This window comes from Myotis nattereri (genome assembly GCF_964212035.1).
Source record: "Myotis nattereri genome assembly, chromosome: 15".
Lineage (NCBI taxonomy): Eukaryota > Metazoa > Chordata > Mammalia > Chiroptera > Vespertilionidae > Myotis > Myotis nattereri.
The window spans coordinates 55,526,370-55,547,091 of record NC_138090.1 but is presented as its reverse complement, the minus strand read 5'-3'; the positions used below and the strand labels follow the sequence as shown (position 1 = coordinate 55,547,091).

The 20,722-nt window shown below is 64.8% G+C and overlaps 1 protein-coding gene across 3 annotated transcripts; it reads left to right on the top strand.

Moving 5' to 3' along the window:
• Positions 1–7,742: 7,742 nt before the first annotated feature.
• Positions 7,743–20,639, top strand: PPP6R1 (protein phosphatase 6 regulatory subunit 1; the record flags this gene model as incomplete). 3 transcript variants are annotated; one of them, XM_081107166.1, is made up of 23 exons in its annotated part: positions 7,743–7,969; positions 9,413–9,599; positions 9,677–9,814; positions 9,904–9,969; positions 11,171–11,283; positions 11,373–11,486; positions 11,844–12,006; positions 12,100–12,252; positions 12,337–12,471; positions 13,124–13,188; positions 13,276–13,391; positions 13,480–13,565; positions 13,652–13,741; positions 13,834–13,931; positions 14,738–14,795; positions 14,873–15,039; positions 17,574–17,704; positions 17,786–17,966; positions 18,057–18,127; positions 18,212–18,293; positions 18,692–18,802; positions 18,882–18,953; positions 19,038–20,639. In XM_081107166.1, 23 exons carry the CDS (start codon positions 7,743–7,745, stop codon positions 19,039–19,041), a joined length of 2,628 nt encoding a protein of 875 aa, XP_080963292.1. The 3 variants fall into 3 exon arrangements, with proteins under 3 accessions (XP_080963292.1, XP_080963294.1, XP_080963293.1); XM_081107168.1 differs by lacking the exon at positions 18,692–18,802; XM_081107167.1 differs by lacking the exon at positions 19,038–20,639 and having other exon boundaries at positions 18,882–18,957.
• Positions 20,640–20,722: the final 83 nt, after the last annotated feature.

The window sequence follows — 20,722 nt, the reverse complement described above, 5'->3', positions numbered from 1 at the left end:
TCTCCTTAGCCCCCCAAGTCCCTTAGACTCCTCCTCAGCCCCCCAAGTCCCTTAGACTTCTCCTCAGCCCCCCAAGTCCCTTAGACTCCTCCTCAGCCCCCCAAGTCCCTTAGACTTCTCCTCAGCCCCCCAAGTCCCTTTGACTCCTCCTCAGCCCCCCAGTCCCTTAGACTTCTCAGCCCCCCAAGTCCCTTTGACTTCTCCTTAGCCCCCCAAGTCCCTTAGACTTCTCCTCAGCCCCCCAAGTCCCTTAGACTCCTCCTCAGCCCCCCAAGTCCCTTAGACTTCTCCTCAGCCCCCCAAGTCCCTTTGACTCCTCCTCAGCCCCCCAGTCCCTTAGACTTCTCAGCCCCCCAAGTCCCTTAGACTTCTCCTCAGCCCCCCAAGTCCCTTTGACTTCTCCTCAGCCCCCAAGTCCCTTAGATTCTTCCTCAGCCCCCCAAGTCCCTTAGACTCCTCCTCAGCCCCCCAAGTCCCTTTGACTTCTCAGCCCCCCAAGTCCCTTAGACTCCTCCTTAGCCCCCCAAGTCCCTTAGACTTCTCCTCAGCCCCCCAAGTCCCTTAGACTTCTCCTCAGCCCCCCAAGTCCCTTAGACTCCTCCTTAGCCCCCCAAGTCCCTTAGACTCCTCCTCAGCCCCCCAAGTCCCTTAGACTTCTCCTCAGCCCCCCAGTCCCTTAGACTCCTCCTCAGCCCCCCAAGTCCCTTAGACTCCTCCTTAGCCCCCCAAGTCCCTTTGACTTCTCCTCAGCCCCCCAAGTCCCTTAGACTTCTCCTCAGCCCCCCAAGTCCCTTAGACTCCTCCTTAGCCCCCCAAGTCCCTTTGACTTCTCCTCAGCCCCCCAAGTCCCTTTGACTTCTCCTCAGCCCCTCAAGTAACTTTGACTTCTCCTCAGCCCCCCAAGTCCCTTAGACTCCTCCTCAGCCCCCCAAGTCCCTTAGACTTCTCCTCAGCCCCCCAAGTCCCTTTGACTTCTCCTCAGCCCCCCAAGTCCCTTTGACTCCTCCTCAGCCCCCCAAGTCCCTTAGACTTCTCCTCAGCCCCCCAAGTCCCTTAGACTCCTCCTCAGCCCCCCAGTCCCTTAGACTCCTCCTCAGCCCCCCAAGTCCCTTAGACTCCTCCTCAGCCCCCCAAGTCCCTTAGACTCCTCCTCAGCCCCCCAGTCCCTTAGACTCCTCCTCAGCCCCCCAAGTCCCTTAGACTTCTCCTCAGCCCCCCAAGTCCCTTAGACTTCTCAGCCCCCCAGTTTCTCCCCTGTAGGTCATCCCCACTCCGCCCCTTGGCCTTCCCCCCCCAACCCCCTCCCCCGTCCCCCCACCTCTCCCTGCCCCCTGGGACTCAGCCCCCACCCCCATCTCCCCTCCTCAGACCCTTCCCATGGCCGCCGCCACCCCTTCGCCCGCCCCTGCCCCGAACTCCGTGGCGTCTCACTCTAACCCGGGGGCTCGGCAGGCAGGGGGGCTCCCTCCGCCCTGCCCGCTCTCTGGGCTCCGGCTTCCTGGGCGCTGGGTGTGGGGGGCACTTCCGTTCTTGACGCTGCGGCCTGCGGAGGGCAGGGCCGGGCGCCTGGCGGGGAGCTGGCTCTGGGCACCGAGCAGGGCGCCAGCCTTGGGGACCCCAGCCCTGGGCCACCCGCACCTGCAGAGCCTGCAGCCCCAGTGACCGGCCGAGGGACAGGTCGCTCAGGGTGCCGTGTGCCGTGTGCCGTGGGAGGCCGGCCAGGCGGCACCGGTGGAACTGGCTCAGCGGGCGGGCATCTCTCTAGGAAGGAGGCGTAGGTGTGGACAGATGGTGCTGGGGAGAAGGGCCTTCCCTGTGGCAGGAGCAGCACGTGCACACACGTGTGTGCACACACATGAAGGCGGGGGCCCGGGAGCCTGTGCACCGGGCCTGCGTGTGCGGCTGGGGTGCTGGCGTGTTGGGAGGCAGTGGCCCCGATACCTCAGGGGGCTGCTCATCGGTGCCCTGGATGGTGACCTGGAGGGGTCTTTTTTTTTATAATATATTTTTATTGATTTCAGAGAGGAAGGGAGAGGGCGAGGGAGATAGAAACATCAATGATGAGAGAGAATCATTGATCGGCTGCCTCCTGCACGCCCCACATTGGGGATCGAGCCCGCAGTCTGGGCCTGTGCCCTGACCAGGAATCGAACCCGGTTCCTAGGTCGATGCTCAACCACGGAGCCATGCCAGCCGGGCCAGGCGAGGTCTTTCTTGCTGCTCTTGGATATACAGACGTTCCCTTTACCACCAGCCTGGAAAGCAAGGCGTTGCTGTGAGAAAGCTGGGCCGTCCGCTGTGGTTTGGGGTTGAGAGCGGTAAAGCAGCATCCGTGGGGGTCGGGTGGCGCTGACCCCCACGCTCCCCCGAGGCCGCTCCTGGTGGGTTGGCCGCACTGGGTACAAGCCCGGAGCAGGGTGCGGGGCCCCGAAGGCAGTTACTTGGTTTGGGATTATCTCGTGTTGTGGTTTTCAACTGGGGGTGATTGTGTCCCCCCAGGGGACACTTGTCATTGGCTGGAGGCATTTTTGGTTGTTAGGACCAGGGCAGGGGTGGGGGGCGCGTCCGATGGGTAGAGTCCGCGATGCTGGCGAGCAGTGCCCGGACGGAGCCCACACAGTGTCTGCAGGGCCCCGGTGGCTGCACCCCGCCCTCTCGCTTGGGTGCGATGTAGTCTTGGCTAGTCTGGCCTGTTGCCACCCAGGAGGGCTGTGTGTTGTGTATTTTGACTGACTTTCCTGGTTTTGGTACGTTTTGTCCGGCGTCTCCAGTCCCTCGGCCCCAGCAACTGCTCCTCAGGATCTGTGGCCCCCGGACCTTCAGTTTTCATTCATTCATCCCCGCGCCCCCCACCCCATCCCCCGGGGGCTGGGGGCCTGCTCTTGTGCTGGGTCCTGGGCACCGGGCAGGGGAGGCAGGTGACCACACAGACAGATGCTGTCACAGAGCCCCCGACGCTGTCACAAGGCGGCCACGGAAGCCGTGGAAGTGTGGAACCGGCCCCTCGGCAGTCAGGGGAGGCTGCTTGGAGGAAGTGGTGCCTGCGCCGAAGCCTGAAGGACCCCGAGGAGCGAGTGAGGCTCGGAGAGCTGGAGGAGAGGCGGGAGCAGAGGCGCAGTCAGGTGTGGCGGGAGTGTTGAGCGCCATGCGGGTGGCAGGCAGAGATGAGGTGAGAGGCCAGAGTGCTGGTGACAGTGAGGCCTTCCTGTCTGCTGGGCTCCCCTGGGCTCCCGGCCCCTCAGTGGGCAGGCTCAGCACGGGGGTGGGGACACGCCACCCTTCAGGGCCAGGCCGTGGTTTCCCCGGGAAGTGCGGTCAGCTGGGCCCCGCGGGGTTAGGCCCTGGTCTCGGGCCACGGCGACCTCCGTTTGACAGGCAGGACTGGAGCCCAGGCCTTTCTGACTGGGCCCGGGCAGCGCTCACTGCCCCTCTGCCTTCTCCAAGGGCCGTTTCAAAATCTGTGTGTTGTGCTTTTTCTTTTTTTCCTTTGAACCCATGACCCGACCCAGAGACTGTACTGAGTGTGAGCTTTCGGCCCCGGTCAGCCCTGGGCCTGGTGTCCCAGCCTCTTGTGTTTCCTGATTGCGCATCCTCTGGGGTTGGACCGGCACAGCCACCCCCTTAGGAGCGTCAGCTCTGGGGTCAGAGGGCAAGGCCCCCCACTGGTGACGCCCCAGGCTTTCCCGAACCACGTAGGTCCCAGGCCGTCCTGCCATGTGGCCTTAGCCAGGTCCCTCTCCGGCCTCCTGTCCCCAGGGTGTCCCACCGCCTACCTTCCCGGGTCTGTGTCGGGTTGCGTGGCAGCACGTACGGCGTCCTGCCGCTGCCGGCTTCCCGTCCGTGGAGTCAGACGTCCCCCGTCCTTTCCAGATTTGGCTGAGAGGTGACAGTGGGTTGGGGGAGTTAGAGGGAGGTGGTCTTGCTGCCTCTGACCTGCCGGGCCCTGTGGGAGACGGACTGGCTGCCAGCTGCGGGGTCTCCCCTCTGGGGCTCGCCTGGCCTGCGTCTCACTAGAGCAGCCAGTGTCCCGAGGTGGCAGCGGTCAGCAGGTCCCAGGTGGCCTGTCCGGACACTGGAGCCTCTGCTGAGCCTCCTGGCAGCTCAAGTGGCCTCCTGGAGCCCTCCCAGAGGCCTCCGCACCCTTGACCTCCACTTCCGGGTGCGGGGCCAGGGCCGGGGAGGAAGGGGTGTCAGATAGAGGGTCTGCCCAGGGGCTCCCGGCAGGCGGAGCTGTGTGGACGGTGGCGGCAGCAGGGACAGTGGGCGGCCCTGCGGGCACTGCAGTCAGGCCCGTCGGGGACAGGAGCCCGAGAGCCACGCAGCCACGCGAGACCCCGGGCGCTGGCAAAGCCGGCGGAGGGGGAGGTGTTTGTGCTTCGTGGCTTCCTTTCTCACTACAGTTCCCCCTTCTTCCGTTTGCAGGCCGTCTTCGTTTTCAAACGGTCGCTGAAAACCAGCGGCAGTCACTTCCGTTTTCTTGGTTTGCCACAAGTGGCAAAGGGTGGGGGTGGGGGTGGCGGGGAGTGTGGCGCCCGACAGTGTTTGAATGACTCGAGTCACTCAGGCAAACGGGCCCTTCTTTCCCCTTCGGTCACCCAGGCGTGTGGGGGCCCCTTCGCTCCCACAAGTGCCCTGGCCCCGCTGGCCCCGGGGACTGACAGGACGGGGCCAACACCTGCTGGGCTCTGGCCTGTCACCTGCCTGACCCAGCCGTCCTTACAGCGTGGCCCTTCCGGCCGGAGGTGCCCCGTTTCGCCGACAGGAAACGAGGCTGCCGGATGCCAGGTGCCTGGCCCAGGCGCACCCGATCCAGAGAAGGAGAGCCGCCCTCCTGTCCAGGCCCCAGCAAGGCCCGGAGGACTGGGCTGGAGTGAATTGAGAGTTTGTGGCCGGGAAGGTTTTCCTTTTCCTGTTTTGTGTGTGTTCTCCTTTCCAGTTCGGTTTGCATCCTCGTTCTGTGCAGCGTTGAGAAGTGACGCGTGTAGGGTACCAACCACCACTCGGTTGCGTCTGGTCCTTGCAGCCTCCTGATTTCTGAGGGGCAACCTGAGGTTCTGAGAGTTGAAGGGGCCACTGGGTTGTGAGGCCCCTGGATCCTGGATCCACAGTCCATGTCACCTAGCTCCACCCCCTGCCCCCCCTCCTATTGCAGCCGCCCCCTCCCAACTGTAAATCTCTGGAAAGCCAGCTTTGGGAGGGAAGCCCACCTGCTGTCCAAAGGGGTGGGGCTTGGGGGGCATAGCCTGCACCCTCTGACCACGAGCTTTGGAAGTGGATGGGCCTCTCGTCAGGACAGTGGGGCTCACAGGGTCTGGGATCGGGGGTCTGCCTCTTGGCAGTCGGGGCTCCTCCCTGCGGGCCCACGTCCCTGCGCCTGTCAAATGGAAATCAAAACTGCTCCACCTCCTCACTACGTGCCGTGACGCAAGGTGCCCCACGCGGGTTCAGGCTCTCTGCCGGGTTGGCTGGGCCCCACCCTGCCCCTCCTGGGGGTGCCTCGTTCGGGGCCTGTGGTGGTGAGGTGGGACGGGGAACCTGGGTGGGCTCCGCCTTCATGTGCTTCAGCTCCGCGGGCAGCAGGTGCCCTGTCAGCCCGGGTGACTGGCCGTGGAGCCAGCGGGCCTGGCCCCGCACGCTCGGCAGTCTGGTCTGTTTGTTTTGGTGACGGTTTTTGTTGAGATGTAACTCATACACCGTATGATTCACCCGTTTATGGTGCGCAGTTCAGTGGCTCCTCGCACAGCCACAGAGCCGGGCAGCATCACCACAATGGGTGCTTGGGTGGAGGCATAACTGACCAGGGAAATGGTATGTAATTGATTTGAGAACTTTGGGGGGGCTTCTGGTGACCATCCTGTTCCCGAAAGGAATCCCTGTGCCTGTTAGCAGTCATCTCCCGGCTCCTGATGGAGTCACACGGCGTGTGGTCCCAGTGACGGCTTCGCCCGCTCCGCTTGGGCGGCCTTCTGGCCTCTCTGGGCCCCTTACTGCCACTCGAAAGTCTCCGGTGAAGAAACAGGTGGTGCACTTCCCACATCGAGGTCCTTGCTGCTTGTGGCCCAGGTGACGGCTGCCCACCTCAGGTTCTGCCAGGCTCTGTCCCCGGGTGCCAACGGCAGCCTCGCGGGGGAGGTGTGGTGCGGTTCTGTCATGCAGTCAGGGCGCATGCAGTGCCCATGGATCGGCCTTGTGACCGCGATGTGCCAGGCAGGTTGGGACACGTGTCCCGGATGGGGGTGGTGGGCAGGGGCCCTTGGTGCTTAGAATTCGGGGACTGGAGAGGCCATCATGGGGCTTTGGGCCAGGAACCAACGTGAGACACTCAGATATGTGGCTCAGAAAAGTGTCCTGAATGGGGGTGGGGTGAAGGCTGGACCGAGCCTGACTCTGTGGTGGGATAGGACCCTCCGGGCGTGTCGGCCGGGGCATAGGAGCAGATGCGAGACCCTCAGGGTTGTTGTGGATTTAGAGCCACTTGTTCCTGGGCACGGCCAGGAGGTGCCCCGGACGGCCGAGGGGACAGGCTCCGTGGAGGCCAGAGAGGAGAGCCGGGGCAGTGGTGTCTTGAATGGACGGAGACTTGGACAGCTGGTCACCTGCCCCCACTGGCTCCGCCTGCTCAGCCCGGCTGCTCCCCAGTCAGCGTCGTTCTCCTCGGGCTGCTGCTCTGTCCGTGGCTGGCGTGCCGTCCATGCCGGGCGGTGTGGGGCGGAGAGGACCGGGCCTCGGAGAAGAGGGCCTGGCCGGCGGGTCTGGAGGTGCCCAGGAAGGGCTCGTCCTCTCGGTCCGTCCGCGGTGGCCTCTGCCTCGGGGGTCTTCACGGGGCAGGTGACGAGTGTGAGCTGGTCAGGGCCTGTGCTGGGCTGCAGAGCCCCCAGCTTCCCTGGGCCTGAGTTGCCCATGGTGATGGGGTGATGCATCCCTCAGACAGAGCCGTGGGGACAGCAGCCCGGGGCCTGGCTGCAAGCTCAGGGGGTTTGCAGCTGTGATCTGGACTGTGAGGGGCTGTAGGGGACGCTGAGTTCATGCCACAGGGGCTTGGGTCCACCGGCGCCTGGTGAGCGCTCTGCAGGAGGTGCTCCTGATGCCACAGCCAAGCCTGAGGGTCAAAGCCAGGGCGCCCTCCTCGGGGGGTGAGAGCCGGCCTGTCCTCCCTGCTGAGCCGGGGACCCTATCTGTCAAGCATCCTTTGGGACCGTCAGTGGCTGTACTGGGAACACCCCCCTCCCATTTCCCTCTTCCCTGTCCTGGGCTGTGGGTGGGGAGGGGGTTGGGTGTATTTGTGTGTGTGTGTGTGGCATCCAGGCAACGGCACAGACTTCCCTCTGCCTGCCACCGCCCCACGCCCTGCACCACGTGGCGATTCGCTGGGCTGGATGGTAGCTGCGTGCTGGCCGTCATGGGCACTTGAATTTGTTCAGCAAATAGATTGAAGCGAGTTTGATGGCCAGGGTTCCAGGATGAGCACAGCTCTGGCCCCGCCTGGGGGCCCCTGCCCAGCTGTGGGGACAGTGGACACTGGCCCTGGTGGGGCAGGACCTTGGTTGCTTCCTGCACAGGACTCTCCCTCGCGGGCCCTGGGCACGGTGCACACTCGGGCTTTCTGGGCCTGGGGGCGGAGGGTTGAGCAGGACAGTTGGCCCCAGGGGTCTGGACCGGAGGCAGCTAGGGGAGACACGGGTCCGGTGCTTGCTGAGTTGGCCGGCGGGCTCAGCGGTGACAGCCCCTTCCCGCAGGGCGCCATGTTTTGGAAGTTTGACCTGCACACGAGCTCGCACCTGGACACGCTGCTGGAGCGGGAGGACCTGAGCCTGCCCGAGCTGCTGGACGAGGAGGACGTGCTGCAGGAGTGCAAGGTCGTCAACCGCAAGCTGCTGGACTTCCTGCTGCAGCCGCCGCACCTGCAGGCCATGGTGGCCTGGGTCACCCAGGAGCCGCCGGCCAGCGGCGAGGAGCGGCTGCGCTACAAGTGAGCCTGCGCAGCCTGTCCCGGGGGCTCCTGGTGGGGACGAGGCGGCCGAGGCGGGAGGCCGGGCGCCGGGGCACTCACGGCAGGGCTCCGTGGAAGCGCCTTTATTGTGGGGCGCAGCAGCTGGCCAGTCTTGTTTCAGTGGCCCCGTCCCCTCCCCCACCCCAGATTCTTTCTCTTTGCGTTTTCTTCCGTTGGGTTTTTGTCGCGATGAGTGTAGCATCGCGTGCAGTTGTGAGGAGGAATACTGCGCTCCCTGTGCTCTGCCTGCTTCCCCGTGGTGACACGGATGATACAGCCAGCGTCACCGCTTCCGGTGTGGCTCAGAGCGAGTCCTCTAACTCCAGACAGAACCTTTTTACCTGGAGTTCTCTTGTAACTTTCCCTTTGGAGCATGAGTTGGATGAGATGTGCCTGTGCCCAGCCCGGTGCCAGGAGCACAGGGCATGGCTGGGAGCAGAGTTGGCATGGACCCTAGGTGGCCGCCGCCCCCTCCTGCACACCCCTCTGCCCTTCTCTCCCACCCACCCCATCCCCCCACGGGTACTTAGGGCCCTGAGTGTGCTGGGGCCAGGCTGGCAGGGCCCTGTTGGCACAATGGGAATCGTCTCCATAACTGGGCACCTATGTCTGCCCTGGTCCACTGCCCTTCTCGGGCCCTGCACAGCCCATACCTGACTCGGGCTCCCTTCGGTTCATCCTCCCTGTTCCCTGGTGCCACCCTCTGCCCAGCCCCCTCACCCCAGGGTGGTATGCGGTCCTCATCTCTGCGACTTCTGTGCCTGAGGCCTGAGCCAGATGGTGCCTGGGTGAGGGCTGCCATGCCCTTTGTAAAGTGGGAGTTGGTGAGGGTGCGGGGATCTCTGATAGAGTCAGCAGAACCCTCTGATGTCCATCTGTCTGTCATATACTTGCTCCCACATGTCTTTTCGCTCCTTTGCTCTGACCTCGGTCCATCGTCCCCCTCCCAGCATCCCCCCTCCTTTGAGTGTGTCCAGTGGCCCCAAGGACTGGGTCTTGCTCACAGAAGCCAGGAACACTGGGGGAGCCTCCATTTCACCACCTGTGCCCTCCTGGCCCTGGGTCCCTGCCCTGCTCCCAGGAACCCAGGGGAGGAGGCACCCAAGGCGCCTACAGCTCACAGGGCATCTCAGCAGGTTTTGGCCCCCTGGAACAGGGCGGCCTACTGGGCAGGGCGGCCCTCGAGCCAGTATGTGGAGAAGGGGTGCGGGTGAGGGTGGTTTTAGATCACTGGACAGACTGTGAAGGGGAGGCTCTGGTAATGACCAGCAGGCAATGTCAGGAGGGGACAGGCTTGCTCGTTGGGGTAGGGGGGTGGACATGCTGTGGGGTTCCGACAGGGAGGTGAGAATGGCGCCGCTGGCTCTCCCCCTTATCTGTTCCCTCTCTGGATGTGATAGCCCCCTGCCCCCCCCCCCCCAGGTACCCCAGTGTGGCCTGCGAGATCCTGACCTCGGACGTGCCCCAAATCAATGACGCCCTGGGCGCCGACGAGGCCCTGCTGAACCGGCTCTACGGCTTCCTGCAGAGCAGCGGCTGCCTCAACCCGCTGCTGGCCAGCTTCTTCAGCAAGGTCATGGGCATCCTCATCAACCGCAAGACAGACCAGGTACCCGCCGTCCGGGGCGCCCCTGCGGGTCGGGGGGCGCCTCCCGGTCCCGCCGTCTGACATGGCCGTGCCCGCAGCTCGTGTCCTTCCTGCGGAAGAAGGACGACTTCGTGGATCTGCTGCTGCAGCACATCGGCACCTCGGCCATCATGGACCTGCTGCTGCGGCTCCTCACCTGCGTGGAGCGGCCCCAGCTGAGGCAGGAAGTGGTCAACGTGAGCTCCAGGGAGCGCCGGGAGGGGCGGGAGGGGCGGGGCCTGGCAGTGGGCCAGTGAGCAGAGCCCCATCTTTTTCTCACCCCAAGTGGCTCAACGAGGAGAAGATTGTCCAGCGGCTCATCGAGCAGATCCATCCATCAAAGGATGACAATGTGAGTGTCTCAGGCGCACCAGGCCCCTCCCTCCAGAGGGGGGTTGAGGAGAAAAGGAGGCGCTGGGAACCGAGTGGCCATCTCCCTGCCCTGACGCCTGACGCAGTGGCAGAACAGAAAGGGGCTGACCCACATGGATGGTTCTGAGCCAGGAAGTTGGCCCCTCCTCCCTTGAGCGAGCAGGTCTGGTGAGGGTCCTCCGAGTCCGGGCTCTGTCCCTGCCTCCTCACTGCTGCCCTCCCCTCCCCGGGGCCACTCACCCTCCTCCCCTCCAGCTGGCTCTGCCTGGAGAGCCCTGCTTGCTACTCAGGCCCACAGGTGCAGGTAGTCAGCCCTCAGGGCCAGGAGGGTGGCGGCCGTCCAGGCCTTTGTGGCAGAGGGACCAGGGTGCCCACTGTGAGCCTGCCCGGGTCCAGGGCTGCCTGTGGGTCCCCGGTTCACCTCGGGACCTGGGGTCTGTCTGTGTGTCCTGGGTCTGCCTGTAGCCCATTGGGTTGGGCTCCGCGTTCTGCTCTGTTCTTCCTTTGCTTGGCTTTTCTGGCAGCAGCTCTATTGGGACTGAGTTATGCACTGCGCCCGCCCACTCCTCAGTGGGACTCGGTGCTCCCGCGTCCTCACAGAGGGGCGGCTGTCACCGAGTTGGTGTGCGTCGCTCCAAAGGAAACCCTGTGCCCATTAGGTGTCTCGCCGCTTCCCCTGTGGTTCCCAGCCGCTGGCAGCCACCAGTCTGCAGCCTGTCCCTGGGTTTGCCTCTTCTGGGTGTTTCACATACATGGGGTCGCACATGTGGTCCACGGCTGGCCTCTGCCTGAACGCCGTGTCCTGTGCATCCGTGTTGTAGCGTGTCGCTGCTTCACCCCTTGCTGAGGCTGCTCTGCTCATAGAAAGAACATGGTTGCTTATCCTTCAGTAGTGGGTGGATGCCCCCTCTTTGGCCACTGACTGGTGAGGGTTTCTGTGGGACGTCTCCTTTTCCAGGAAGCTTTCCTTGGTTTCCCCTTTTCTCTGCCGTCTCTCCCCTCCAGTGTTTGGTGCCTGGAGCTTCCTCCCTAGGTACTTGTGTCCCTGTGCCTGTGCCATTCTCCTCCCTGTTCCTAAGGGCCGGGGCCAGATGGTCAACTCATGGGGGAGTCCAGACACCGGGCCATGGGGGCCCGGCAGCCAGGCTGGGGTCCTCAGCTCGCTCTCTCCGCCTCCCCAGCAACATTCCAACGCGTCCCAGTCCCTGTGCGACATCATCCGCCTGAGCCGGGAGCAGGTGATCCAAGTCCAGGACAGCTCGGAGCCCGACCAGCTGTTGGCCACCCTGGAGAAGTGGGTTTGCAGGCAGCGCCCTGGCCCGGGGAGGGATGCCGGCCTGGGAACCTGGGTCCCAGCCCTTGACCCTGACCCCTCTGCCCCAGGCAGGAGACGATCGAGCAGCTCCTGAGCAACATGCTGGAGGGCCAGCTGAACCCGTCCGTGCTCGTCAGCGGGGTCCAGGTGCTGCTGACGCTGCTGGAGCCCAGGCGGCCACGGTGAGGGTGCCTCCCCGCTCTGCGGCTCCCGGAGGGCATGGCCCCTCAGGGGTCACTGTGGTCCTAGAGAGTCCTGTTCCCGCCTGACAGCCAAGGAAACAGGTCGAGTCAGCTGCCCACAGCTTCCAGCTGGCGTCCCCACCCAGGGCCCCTCGGGCGTCACTGTCCAACACGCAGTGGGGCTTCTACCCTAGGGCCCCCAGGCCCCTGGGTGCCTCCCGCAGGCCCGCCCTCACGTCCTGGCCGCCTCCTGGCCGGGAGCAGCCTCAGGCTCCTCTCTAGGCGTGTTCTGCACACACATGTGCATGCGCGCAGGCTGTCTGGGCCGCTCACTGCCCTCGCCCTGCCCTGCTGCAGGTCCGAGTCTGTGATCGTGAACAACTTCTTCAGCAGTGTGGACGGGCAGCTGGAGCTGCTGGGCCAGGCGACCCTGGACAGCTCCGTGTCCAGCATGGGCGCCCTGCACGCCCTGCGCCCTCGGCTCACCCACTTCCACCAGCTCCTGTTCGAGCCACTGGAGGTGGGCTGGGCAGGCCTGGAGGGTGGCAGGGAAGGTTGCTCCTTGGCCCTGGGCAGCAGGGGGCCAGGAATTGAACCACCTCTGTGTCTGCAGCTGGAGCCACTGCATACGACGTGGGGCATCCTGGCCCCGCCTCTGGGCAACACACGGCTGCACGTGGTCAAGCTGCTGGCCAGCGCCCTGAGCGCCAACGACGCAGCCCTGACCCAGGAGCTCCTGGCACTGGACGTGCCCAACACCATGCTGGTGCGGGGGCAGGGCGGTGGGCGCGGGGCGGGGCGCGTGGGGCCTCTGGGATCTCTCCATGCCAGCCTGCACCTCCCCCCCCAGGACCTCTTCTTCCACTACGTGTTCAACAACTTCCTGCACACGCAAGTGGAGGTGTGTGTGAGCGCCATGCTGAGCGCCGGGCCCCCTGCCGACAGCAGCCTCGAGACACCCGCCCCCAACCTCGGCGTGAAACACGTGAGCTGGGGCGTGCGGGTCCCCTCCCCCTCCACAGGCTGGGCTCTGCCCGTGTCTGTCCCTCGCCTGCCTGGAGCCAGTGCTTGGTGTGACTTCGTGTCCTGGGGCTGGGGACTCGGACTTGTCTTTAGGTCAGGTCTGGGGAAAAGTGGGTGACGCAGGGAGCTCAGGAAGTGGGGTGTCCTGGGAAGGACTCCCCGGGGTGACGGCTGCCCAGCCCTGGGTGTAGCCCAGCCCCAGGGGGGAGCAGTTCTGCGGGAGCTGGGATTTGTCTAGATCAGCGGTTCTCAACCTTGGGTCGCGACCCCTTTGGGGGTCGAACGACCCTTTCACAGGGGTCGCCTGAGACCATCCTGCATCTCAGATATTTACATGACAATTCATAACAGTAGCAACATTACAGTGATGAAGTAGCCGCGAAAATAATTTTATGGTTTGGTCACAACATGAGGAACTGTATTTAAAGGGCCAGAAGGTTGAGCACCACTGGTCTAGATGGAGTGGGGCGTGGACAGGCCGAGGATGTTGTGGGGGAGCAGAGTGGGCAGCAGGGGCGGGCTGTTCGGATGGTGCGGGCTGTTCTAGAGGGAGCGGGGGCGGGTGCCGGGCGCCGTGGGGAGGCCGCCTCAGCCCCCGGCTGGTCCCCCCACAGCTGCTGCAGCAGTGCCGCCTGGTGGAGCGCATCCTGACGTCCTGGGAGGAGAACGAGCGCGTGCAGTGAGTGTCCCTCCCGCCTTCCTTCCGGGTGGGGGGTGGCCGGGTGGCCAGTGGCCAGTGTCCAGCTTCGGCCTCCCCCCCGCCCAGGTCCGCAGGCGGCCCGCGGAAGGGCTACATGGGCCACCTGACGAGAATGGCCAACGCCCTGGTGCAGAACACGGAGAAGGGGCCCAATGCCGAGCAGCTGGGGCAGCTGCTGAAGGGTGAGGGGCTCGCCGTGGGCGGGGCGGGGGGGAGGAGGGGACCAAGGGCTGCCTCACGTCCTTGTCCCTGCCCCCTCCTGCCGAGCAGAGATGTCGGCCGAGCAGCAGGAGCAGTGGGAGGCCTTCGTGTCAGGACCCCTGGCCGAGACCAACAAGAAGAACATGGTGGACCTGGTGAGGCCCCCGCTTCCCGCTTCCGCAGCGTCCGCTCCCTCGTCCCCCAGACACAGGCCCTCACCCGCCCCCTGCTCCTGCCCCAGGTGAACACCCACCACCTGCATTCCTCCAGCGACGACGAGGACGACCGGCTCAAGGAGTTCAACTTTCCCGAGGAGGCCGTGCTGCAGCAGGTGGGCTGGGGCTCCGGGGGCTCCCCCACCCGTCCGCCCCCACCCCAGCCCCCGCCCTCCCGCCCGCCCTGACCATCACCGCGCTCCTGCAGGCCTTCATGGATTTCCAGATGCAGCGTATGACCTCCGCCTTCATCGACCACTTCGGCTTCAACGACGAGGAGTTCGGGGAGCAGGAGGAAAGCGTGAAGTGAGTGTGCCGCCACCGCCGGAGGCTGCCTGCGCGTGGCTTCCGCCATCCCCGCCCCGGGCCTCCCTGGTCGCCCGGAGTGTTGGGAAGCTCCACCGGGCCCCCCTCCAGAGGCCTGTTCAATGGCCAGTTCTGCTTGTTGGTATTTGTGGTGGCAGCACCTTAAATCGCCTCTGGTGTGTGGGCATGAACATTCTTCCCATCTTCCGAATTTCCTGCCACAGGCACCTGCAGCTTTTACAGTCAGAGAGAAAAGTTCCAGTTGAGTAATGTTTCTGTAAACTGTATGGGCAGGCTTGTGACAGCACCACATAGCGAAGAGGCAGGAGCGGCCAGCTGGGGGGCTGCTGCTGAGGGGCTCCTTGCTGAGTCTGGTCCTGCCACTGTCAGCCCCCGGCCGGGCAGGTCACTCAGGGCCTGGTCTCCTCGGGTGGGGTGGGGTGCTCCTCGGGGCTGCGGGGCCCCCAAGGGAAGTGTCCGCTGAGCGGAAGAAAGAGGTCAGTTTTGAAGAATGAGCCCGTGATGCCCTGAGGCGGGCAGTGGGCTCCAGGGACTGGCAGGCGGGCACAGCTGAGACAGGGTTCCTGCTCCGGAACCTTCGGGCACCTCTGCGAGGGCTGGACAGGACGTCAGCTCTACGAATGGCCCCCCATGGTGGGCCTGTGCCGCGAGCAGGGAGTGTTAGCGAGGGGGGACGATGGCAGAGACACAGCTGTGGATAGCGGATGGCCAGGGCGCGTGCGTGAGGGACGGACAGCAGGAGGCAGCCTGTCTCAGCCTCCTCCCCGCCCCTGCTCCTCCCCCAGCGCGCCTTTCGACAAGACGGCCAACATCACCTTTTCCCTCAACGCCGATGATGAGAACGTGAGTGGCGCCCCGGCCTCTGGGGGTGGGGGCTGTGGGCAGTGCCGCCCACCCACCCTGCCGCCTGCACCCCGCAGCCCAACACCAACCTGCTGGAGATTTGCTACAAGGACCGGATCCAGCAGTTTGATGACGACGAGGAGGAGGAGGGCCAGGGCTCTGGGGAGTCCGATGGGGAGGACGGCGCCTGGCAGGGCAGCCAGCTGGCCAGGGGGCCCCGCCTGGGCCAGCCCCCAGGTGTGCGGTGAGTCCGCCCCAGTTCCTTTTCCGGGCCTTGCGGCATCGCGGGGGCTGCGGGGCCACGTGGGGCAGTTCTCATGGGCTCGAGGGCACAAGCAGCCCGTGGGATGGAGGGTGTGTGCCAGTTGGGGCCTCTCGGTGCGCTGAGGGATGGATGCCGCGCGCTGGTGGGTTAAGCTAAACAGGAGTCGTGTCACGGCTTGTGGCTGCAGCTCACGGGGGCTCCCTCAGGTCCGGCTGATCCAGGTGCGTCTCCCACCCTCCGTCCCTGGACTCCGCTCTCAGGGCGGAGCTCATGCAGGTGTTCCCAGAAAGGCAACAGATGGTCCCACCAGCTGCCCCCCTCCCCCCATTTCATGACAGTAACATGACAGGTGATGATGGTCCCTTCCTCACAGGCCGAGCGTCAGGAAGCTGTGACCAGCTCCTTGCCTGACGTTGCGCTGTTTCCCTCCATACTGGCTGGCCCAGCGTCCCTGCCCCGGGCGCCTGCCCTGGGGGGTTCCTGGTGGGAACAGCTCTGCCCTGGGCTTCTGGTGGGAGCACTAGAGGGTTTTACCTTTTTAATGACGTGGACCGAGCATGCAGGCGCGGGTATGAATCCTGAGGTTTGGCCAGTCCCTGTCCCCCTGCGGACTGCTGCCTGCCCTCCCAGGGGTGCTGCTGTCCGGACCCCTGCTGGGTAGCTGGGTGTGGCTCTGCGCCTGAGCACCATCGCTGTGGGGGTGCTCCCTGGCCCTCCCAGGGGTGCTGCTGCCCGGACCCCTGCTGGGTAGCTGGGTGTGGCTCTGCGCCTGAGCACCATCGCTGTGGGGGTGCTCCCTGGCCCTCCCAGGGGTGCTGCTGCCTGGACCCCTGCTGGGTAGCTGGGTGTGGCTCTGCGCCTGAGCACCATCGCTGTGGGGGTGCTCCCTGGCCCTCCCAGGGGTGCTGCTGCCTGGACCCCTGCTGGGTAGCTGGGTGTGGCTCTGCGCCTGAGCACCATCGCTGTGGGGGTGCTCCCTGGCCCTCCCAGGGGTGCCGCTGTGTGAGCAGCCAAGGCCCAGGTCGTGCTCCCCATGTTTTCCTCAGAGTTTACAGCGTTGGCTCTCACGTCCGGGCTTGGTCTCCTCAGAGCGGCGGGCGGGTCCGCCTTCATTCCTTGCGCGAGGGCAGCCCCGTCCCAGCAGCCCTTGCTGAGGGGCCTGTCCTTTCCCCACGACTGGGCGTTGGACTGGTGAGGGCCTGCCCTCTGTCCTGGCCCGGCGGCCGATGGCCGTGCCCATGCGCTCACTGCCCGGCCTGGACCCTGTTGTTGCAGCAGGTGGTGAGCCTGGGAGGTGTGGTCCTGCCGCTGGTTCAGGGTGAAGGTTCAGTCCCTTGGGGTTTCCTGTGAATTTTGGGATCCGCGTGTCAGTTTCAGCGAGAGCGGCCTTGGCCCTCCGCTGGGGGTGGCGTGTGTCCTGGCCCCTGAGCTGGGGTGTGTCTCCGTGAATGTAGGTATTTTTAGCTTCCAGTAGCGTTTTGAAGTTTTCAGAGCGTATGTTTTGTTTCTTTTGTTGAATTTGTTCCTAAGTGTCAGGGTCTCTTCAGTGCAGCGGTGGATGGAATTGTCTGTCACTGAGGAGGCAACAAGCGGCTAGAAAGCAGTAGCTTTGGGCGTCGACCCGCGTCCCTGCCCCGAGGAACTCCCGATCCCTCAGCATTTCCTGCTGGAGTTACGGCGCCTCTGGGGTCGGGTTCCTCCTCCCTCCGGCCTGGACGGCGTGAAGCAGAATGGGGGCGTCTTGTTCCTGATGTGGGGGGACTGGGTGTGGTGCGCGTGGTGGGTTAGGAGCGGCCCCTTCAGGTTGCAGAAGCTCTCCTCTGTCCCCGTTTGCCGAGTGTCTAGTCTGTCTCAGTGATAGCCACGCGCTCCTTCCAGCCTCGGAGACGGCCACGTGCTCAGCATTGGCTCAGCCGCCCCGTCGGCGGGCAGGGTGGCCGGGTGACTTGGTCGTATCTCAGTCACGTCAGCAGTTTTTGGAGCAGCTGCACGTGCTAACGTTGCTCTCAGCCAGGGACACAGCGGTGACAAGAGTCCCTCCCACTCCCCAGCCAGTTCGGCCCATGGGCTGAAGGGTCCTGGGTTAGACTCCAGTCAAGGGCACATGCCTCGTCGCAGGCTCTGGCCCTGGCCCTGGTCGGGGCATGTGCGGGAGGCAGTCAGTTGAGGTGTCTCTCTCGCATTGATGTCCCCCCCGCCTTCCGTTCTCTAAATATCAGTGGACAAACATCTCGGGTCAGGATCAGCAACAGCACAGAGTCCCCCGAGTTTGTTGCTGGGGGACGCCATTCCTGAGGGCGGTGTGCTGGGGAGGGTCTGTGAGGGAGGCGGGTGGGGCCTGCCTGCCCTTGTGCGGTGCTGGTGCTGGTGGCAGCGGCCTCCACCCCTTTTATTATCTGTTGTTCCTGCACAGATGCTGGGGGCGGGGGGCAGCCCTGGGGCGTTGGGAGGTGGGGACGGGCGCTTCCCGTTCTCCCTGCCGCCAACAGCGCTCATGCTGGTTTCTGGGGCAGGAGTGGAGGCAGCACAGATAGCGAGGACGAGGAGGAGGAGGACGAGGAGGAGGACGGCGAGGAGGACGGCCAGGGGGCCCAAGATGGGGCCGGGCCCCCCTCTTACCCCAGCCCTGGCCCCCAGCCTCCCAGTGAGTGACCACGCCGGCTGGGGGGTCCGGTGAACACAGGGTCTGCCTGCCCTGCTCACTGCTGCCCTGCTCTCACCCCAGGCCCCAGCTGGGCAGCCGCCTTTGACCCAGTGCCTACAGACACCCCGACCGGCCCCCAAGACTCTGGGGAGAAGGAGCAGCGCTCTGGGCCCCCTGCCCCTCAGGGGCCCGTCGGTGTGCTCCAGGACCTCCCCACCCCGAGCCCGGCCGGCCCCGTGGCCCCCGGCACTCTGCAGCTCAGGTGAGGCCGCAGGCCAGGCTGGGAGCGGCCGGTCCTGGTTCCGAGGCTCCAGCCCAACCGCCGGCCCCTTGGCTGCTTCTCCCCTTCCAGGTCCCAAGACCCCGCACCCTCCTCAGCACCTCAGGAAGCCTCAGGTGGCCGCAAAGTAGCGGAGCCTTCAGGTGAGCACGGCCCCCTCCCTCCCCCCCTCCCCACGCTGTCCCCCGGCCTGGCACCGCCGCTCAGGCTGCGCCTCTCTTCCCCAGCCCCCTGCCAGGCCTTGGTCAGCGTCAGGGACCTCCAGGCCACCCTCCGCAGGACAAGCTCCACTCCCAGCCCCGTGGACAGGTGACCTGCTGGGAACAGCCTCGGGGGGCGCCGCGTGGGGAGGTGAATAAAGCCTGGCCTTTGGGGTTGTCGCCCTTGAGTTGCTCCAAGGGGCCCTGGCAAGACCGGCCAGGACTGTAGGGCTGTGCCTGTGCCCACAGGAGTCACATAGGACCCTGCTGCCCAGGGCCTCCAGCCCACGCTCACCTCTGACTCTGCAGGAGCCCATGGGCGGGAGGGGGCCTCACGAAGGGCCAGGAGGGGAAAGAGCGTGCAGACCCCGTGTCCCCGATGACAGAGCTCCTGCCCAGCGGCCCCGGGGTGTGCGTGTGGGTCAGGGCTGTGCGCTGCTTCCCTGCCCCCGGGCTGCGGGCGAGGGCCTACACTGGGCGTGAGCGCCTCACCCCCACTCCCCACAGTGCAACCAGAGACCCTGCTACCTCTGTCCCAGCCCTTGGGGCCCCCCAGCCCCCCCAGACCATGGAGAGGGAGAAGAGCCCAGAGCCCATGGGTCTCCCACAGAACCAGAGGTGAGCATGGGGTGGCCACGGCAGGTGGGGGACCATTGTGGAGGAGGCACTGACCTCTCATGTCCTCCTCTCCCAACAGTGCCCAGGCCCTGCAGCTGCCTCCAGTGCCCAACGGCTCTGCCCAGGGAGGGCCGGCGTCCCCAGGCTCCCAGTGAGTCGCTGGCCGGGGCTACAGGTGGGGGTGAGGGCAGGTGGGCCCGCGGCTCCTCACTCCTGTCTCCCTCTTGGTTCCCAGGTAGCTGCCTGGTTCCGGTGATGGCGGCCAAACCTGTACGCAGATCCTGCCCGGGCGGGGTCAGGGTGGGTCCCGTGGTGGCCTGTTGCCCCCATCGCCCCATCCCGTCTTCACCCCCACCCCATGTTCTCTCCTCTGGACTCCCAGGAGGCTGGTGCCAGGGAGACAGGCCCCACCCACCCCCATTTGCACTGAGAAAAAAAAAGATGGAGTTTTATCTCCTTGAATAAAGGTATAGAGTCAAATAGAAAGAAAGGAGAAAAGATAGAGCGAGAGAGAGAGAGACCTATATTCTATATTATATGTATGTCCAGGGAGGAGAGGGTGGGAGAGCCAGACGGAACCAGGCCTGGGCAGGTGGGGGGGACCTTCATCCCTTCCCAGCGGGGCTGTGTTGGGGTCCCCGAGGCACTCTCCTCCCCTCCCCAGCTGCCGTGCCCCCCGTGGCTCAGATGCCCACACCCACACTCGGCCTTTCAGCTCAGGTCCACCTGGGGGTCCGAGTGGGGCCGTGCCTTCGCCCAGCCCCACGCCCCAGGCCTGCACTTTCCCCCGGGCCGGGAGCTCAAGGACCCTCGCCTGGCCGGCAGCTCTGGGGGCTGGGGTCCCGGCCAAGGCGCCTCTCCGGTGACATTCCCACGAGGCCCTGACACACTCACGAGACCCCTACGCCTCCCACAGGCCCTGGGCGGGGGTTTGGTGGGGGTCCAGCTGGGGCCTCCCTCCAGTGCCTGGAGGCCTGGGGTCCAGCCCAGTTGCCAAGTGACCTTGACCCAGCTCCCTCTCCAGCCGCGTGAGTGGGTGCCCAGCTGTTTCATACTGCAAATACGAATGAATAAAGGAGACAGTTTAAGACCCTGCTGCTCAGACCTTGAGTTCTGGGGGTGGGGCAGCATCCTGAGCCTCACCCGGCCTCGACTGGGCCTGGTCTCCAGAGCCGTGGCCCGGGGTCCCCTTAGTCACCCCGACCTCACGTGTCCACTGTTCAGCCGCCCTCTGTCCAGCCGCAGGGAGACCCTGCAGAAGCCACGTGCCCAGCCCTCCCCCCTCTGGTGGGAGGTGGGGGTGGGAGGTGACCCAGGAGCCAGGCTGGCCTCTCAGTGGTGGCTGCCAGCGGGGTTCAGTTCAAGAACAGACCAGGCCTGGCCGGTTTGGCTTCTTGGACAGAGCCTCTGCCTACGTGTGGAAGGGTCCCGGGTTCGATTCCGGTCCAGGGCACGGACCTCAGTTACAGGCTCCTCCCTGGCCCAGGCCCTGGTCTGGGCTTGTGCAGGAGGCAACCAATGGATGTTTCTCTCACATGGTTGTTTCAATGTCTTTCCCTCTCTCTTCCACTCTCCTAAAAATAATGGGAAAATGTCCCCAGGTGAGGATTAACAAAAAGACATCGGCCATTTCAGCCCTGGTGTCCGCCTCCCGTGGAGGGTCACTCGTGCACCACAGGTGGCGGGTGGGCTCCAGCTCAGGCACACGCCGAGGTTGTGTTTGATCGCATCATTCAGTTTGGGTTGGGGTGCATCCAGGAGGCAGCCGATGGGTGTGTGTTCTCTCTCTCCCCCCCTTCCTCTTTCTAAAACCAATAAAGTTCTTCAAAGAAGTCAACCATTAATTTTTTTGTTATTTTTTTTTTGTTAGTCCTCACCCGAGGACACTTTTCCATTGATTTTTAGAGAGAGTGGGAGGGG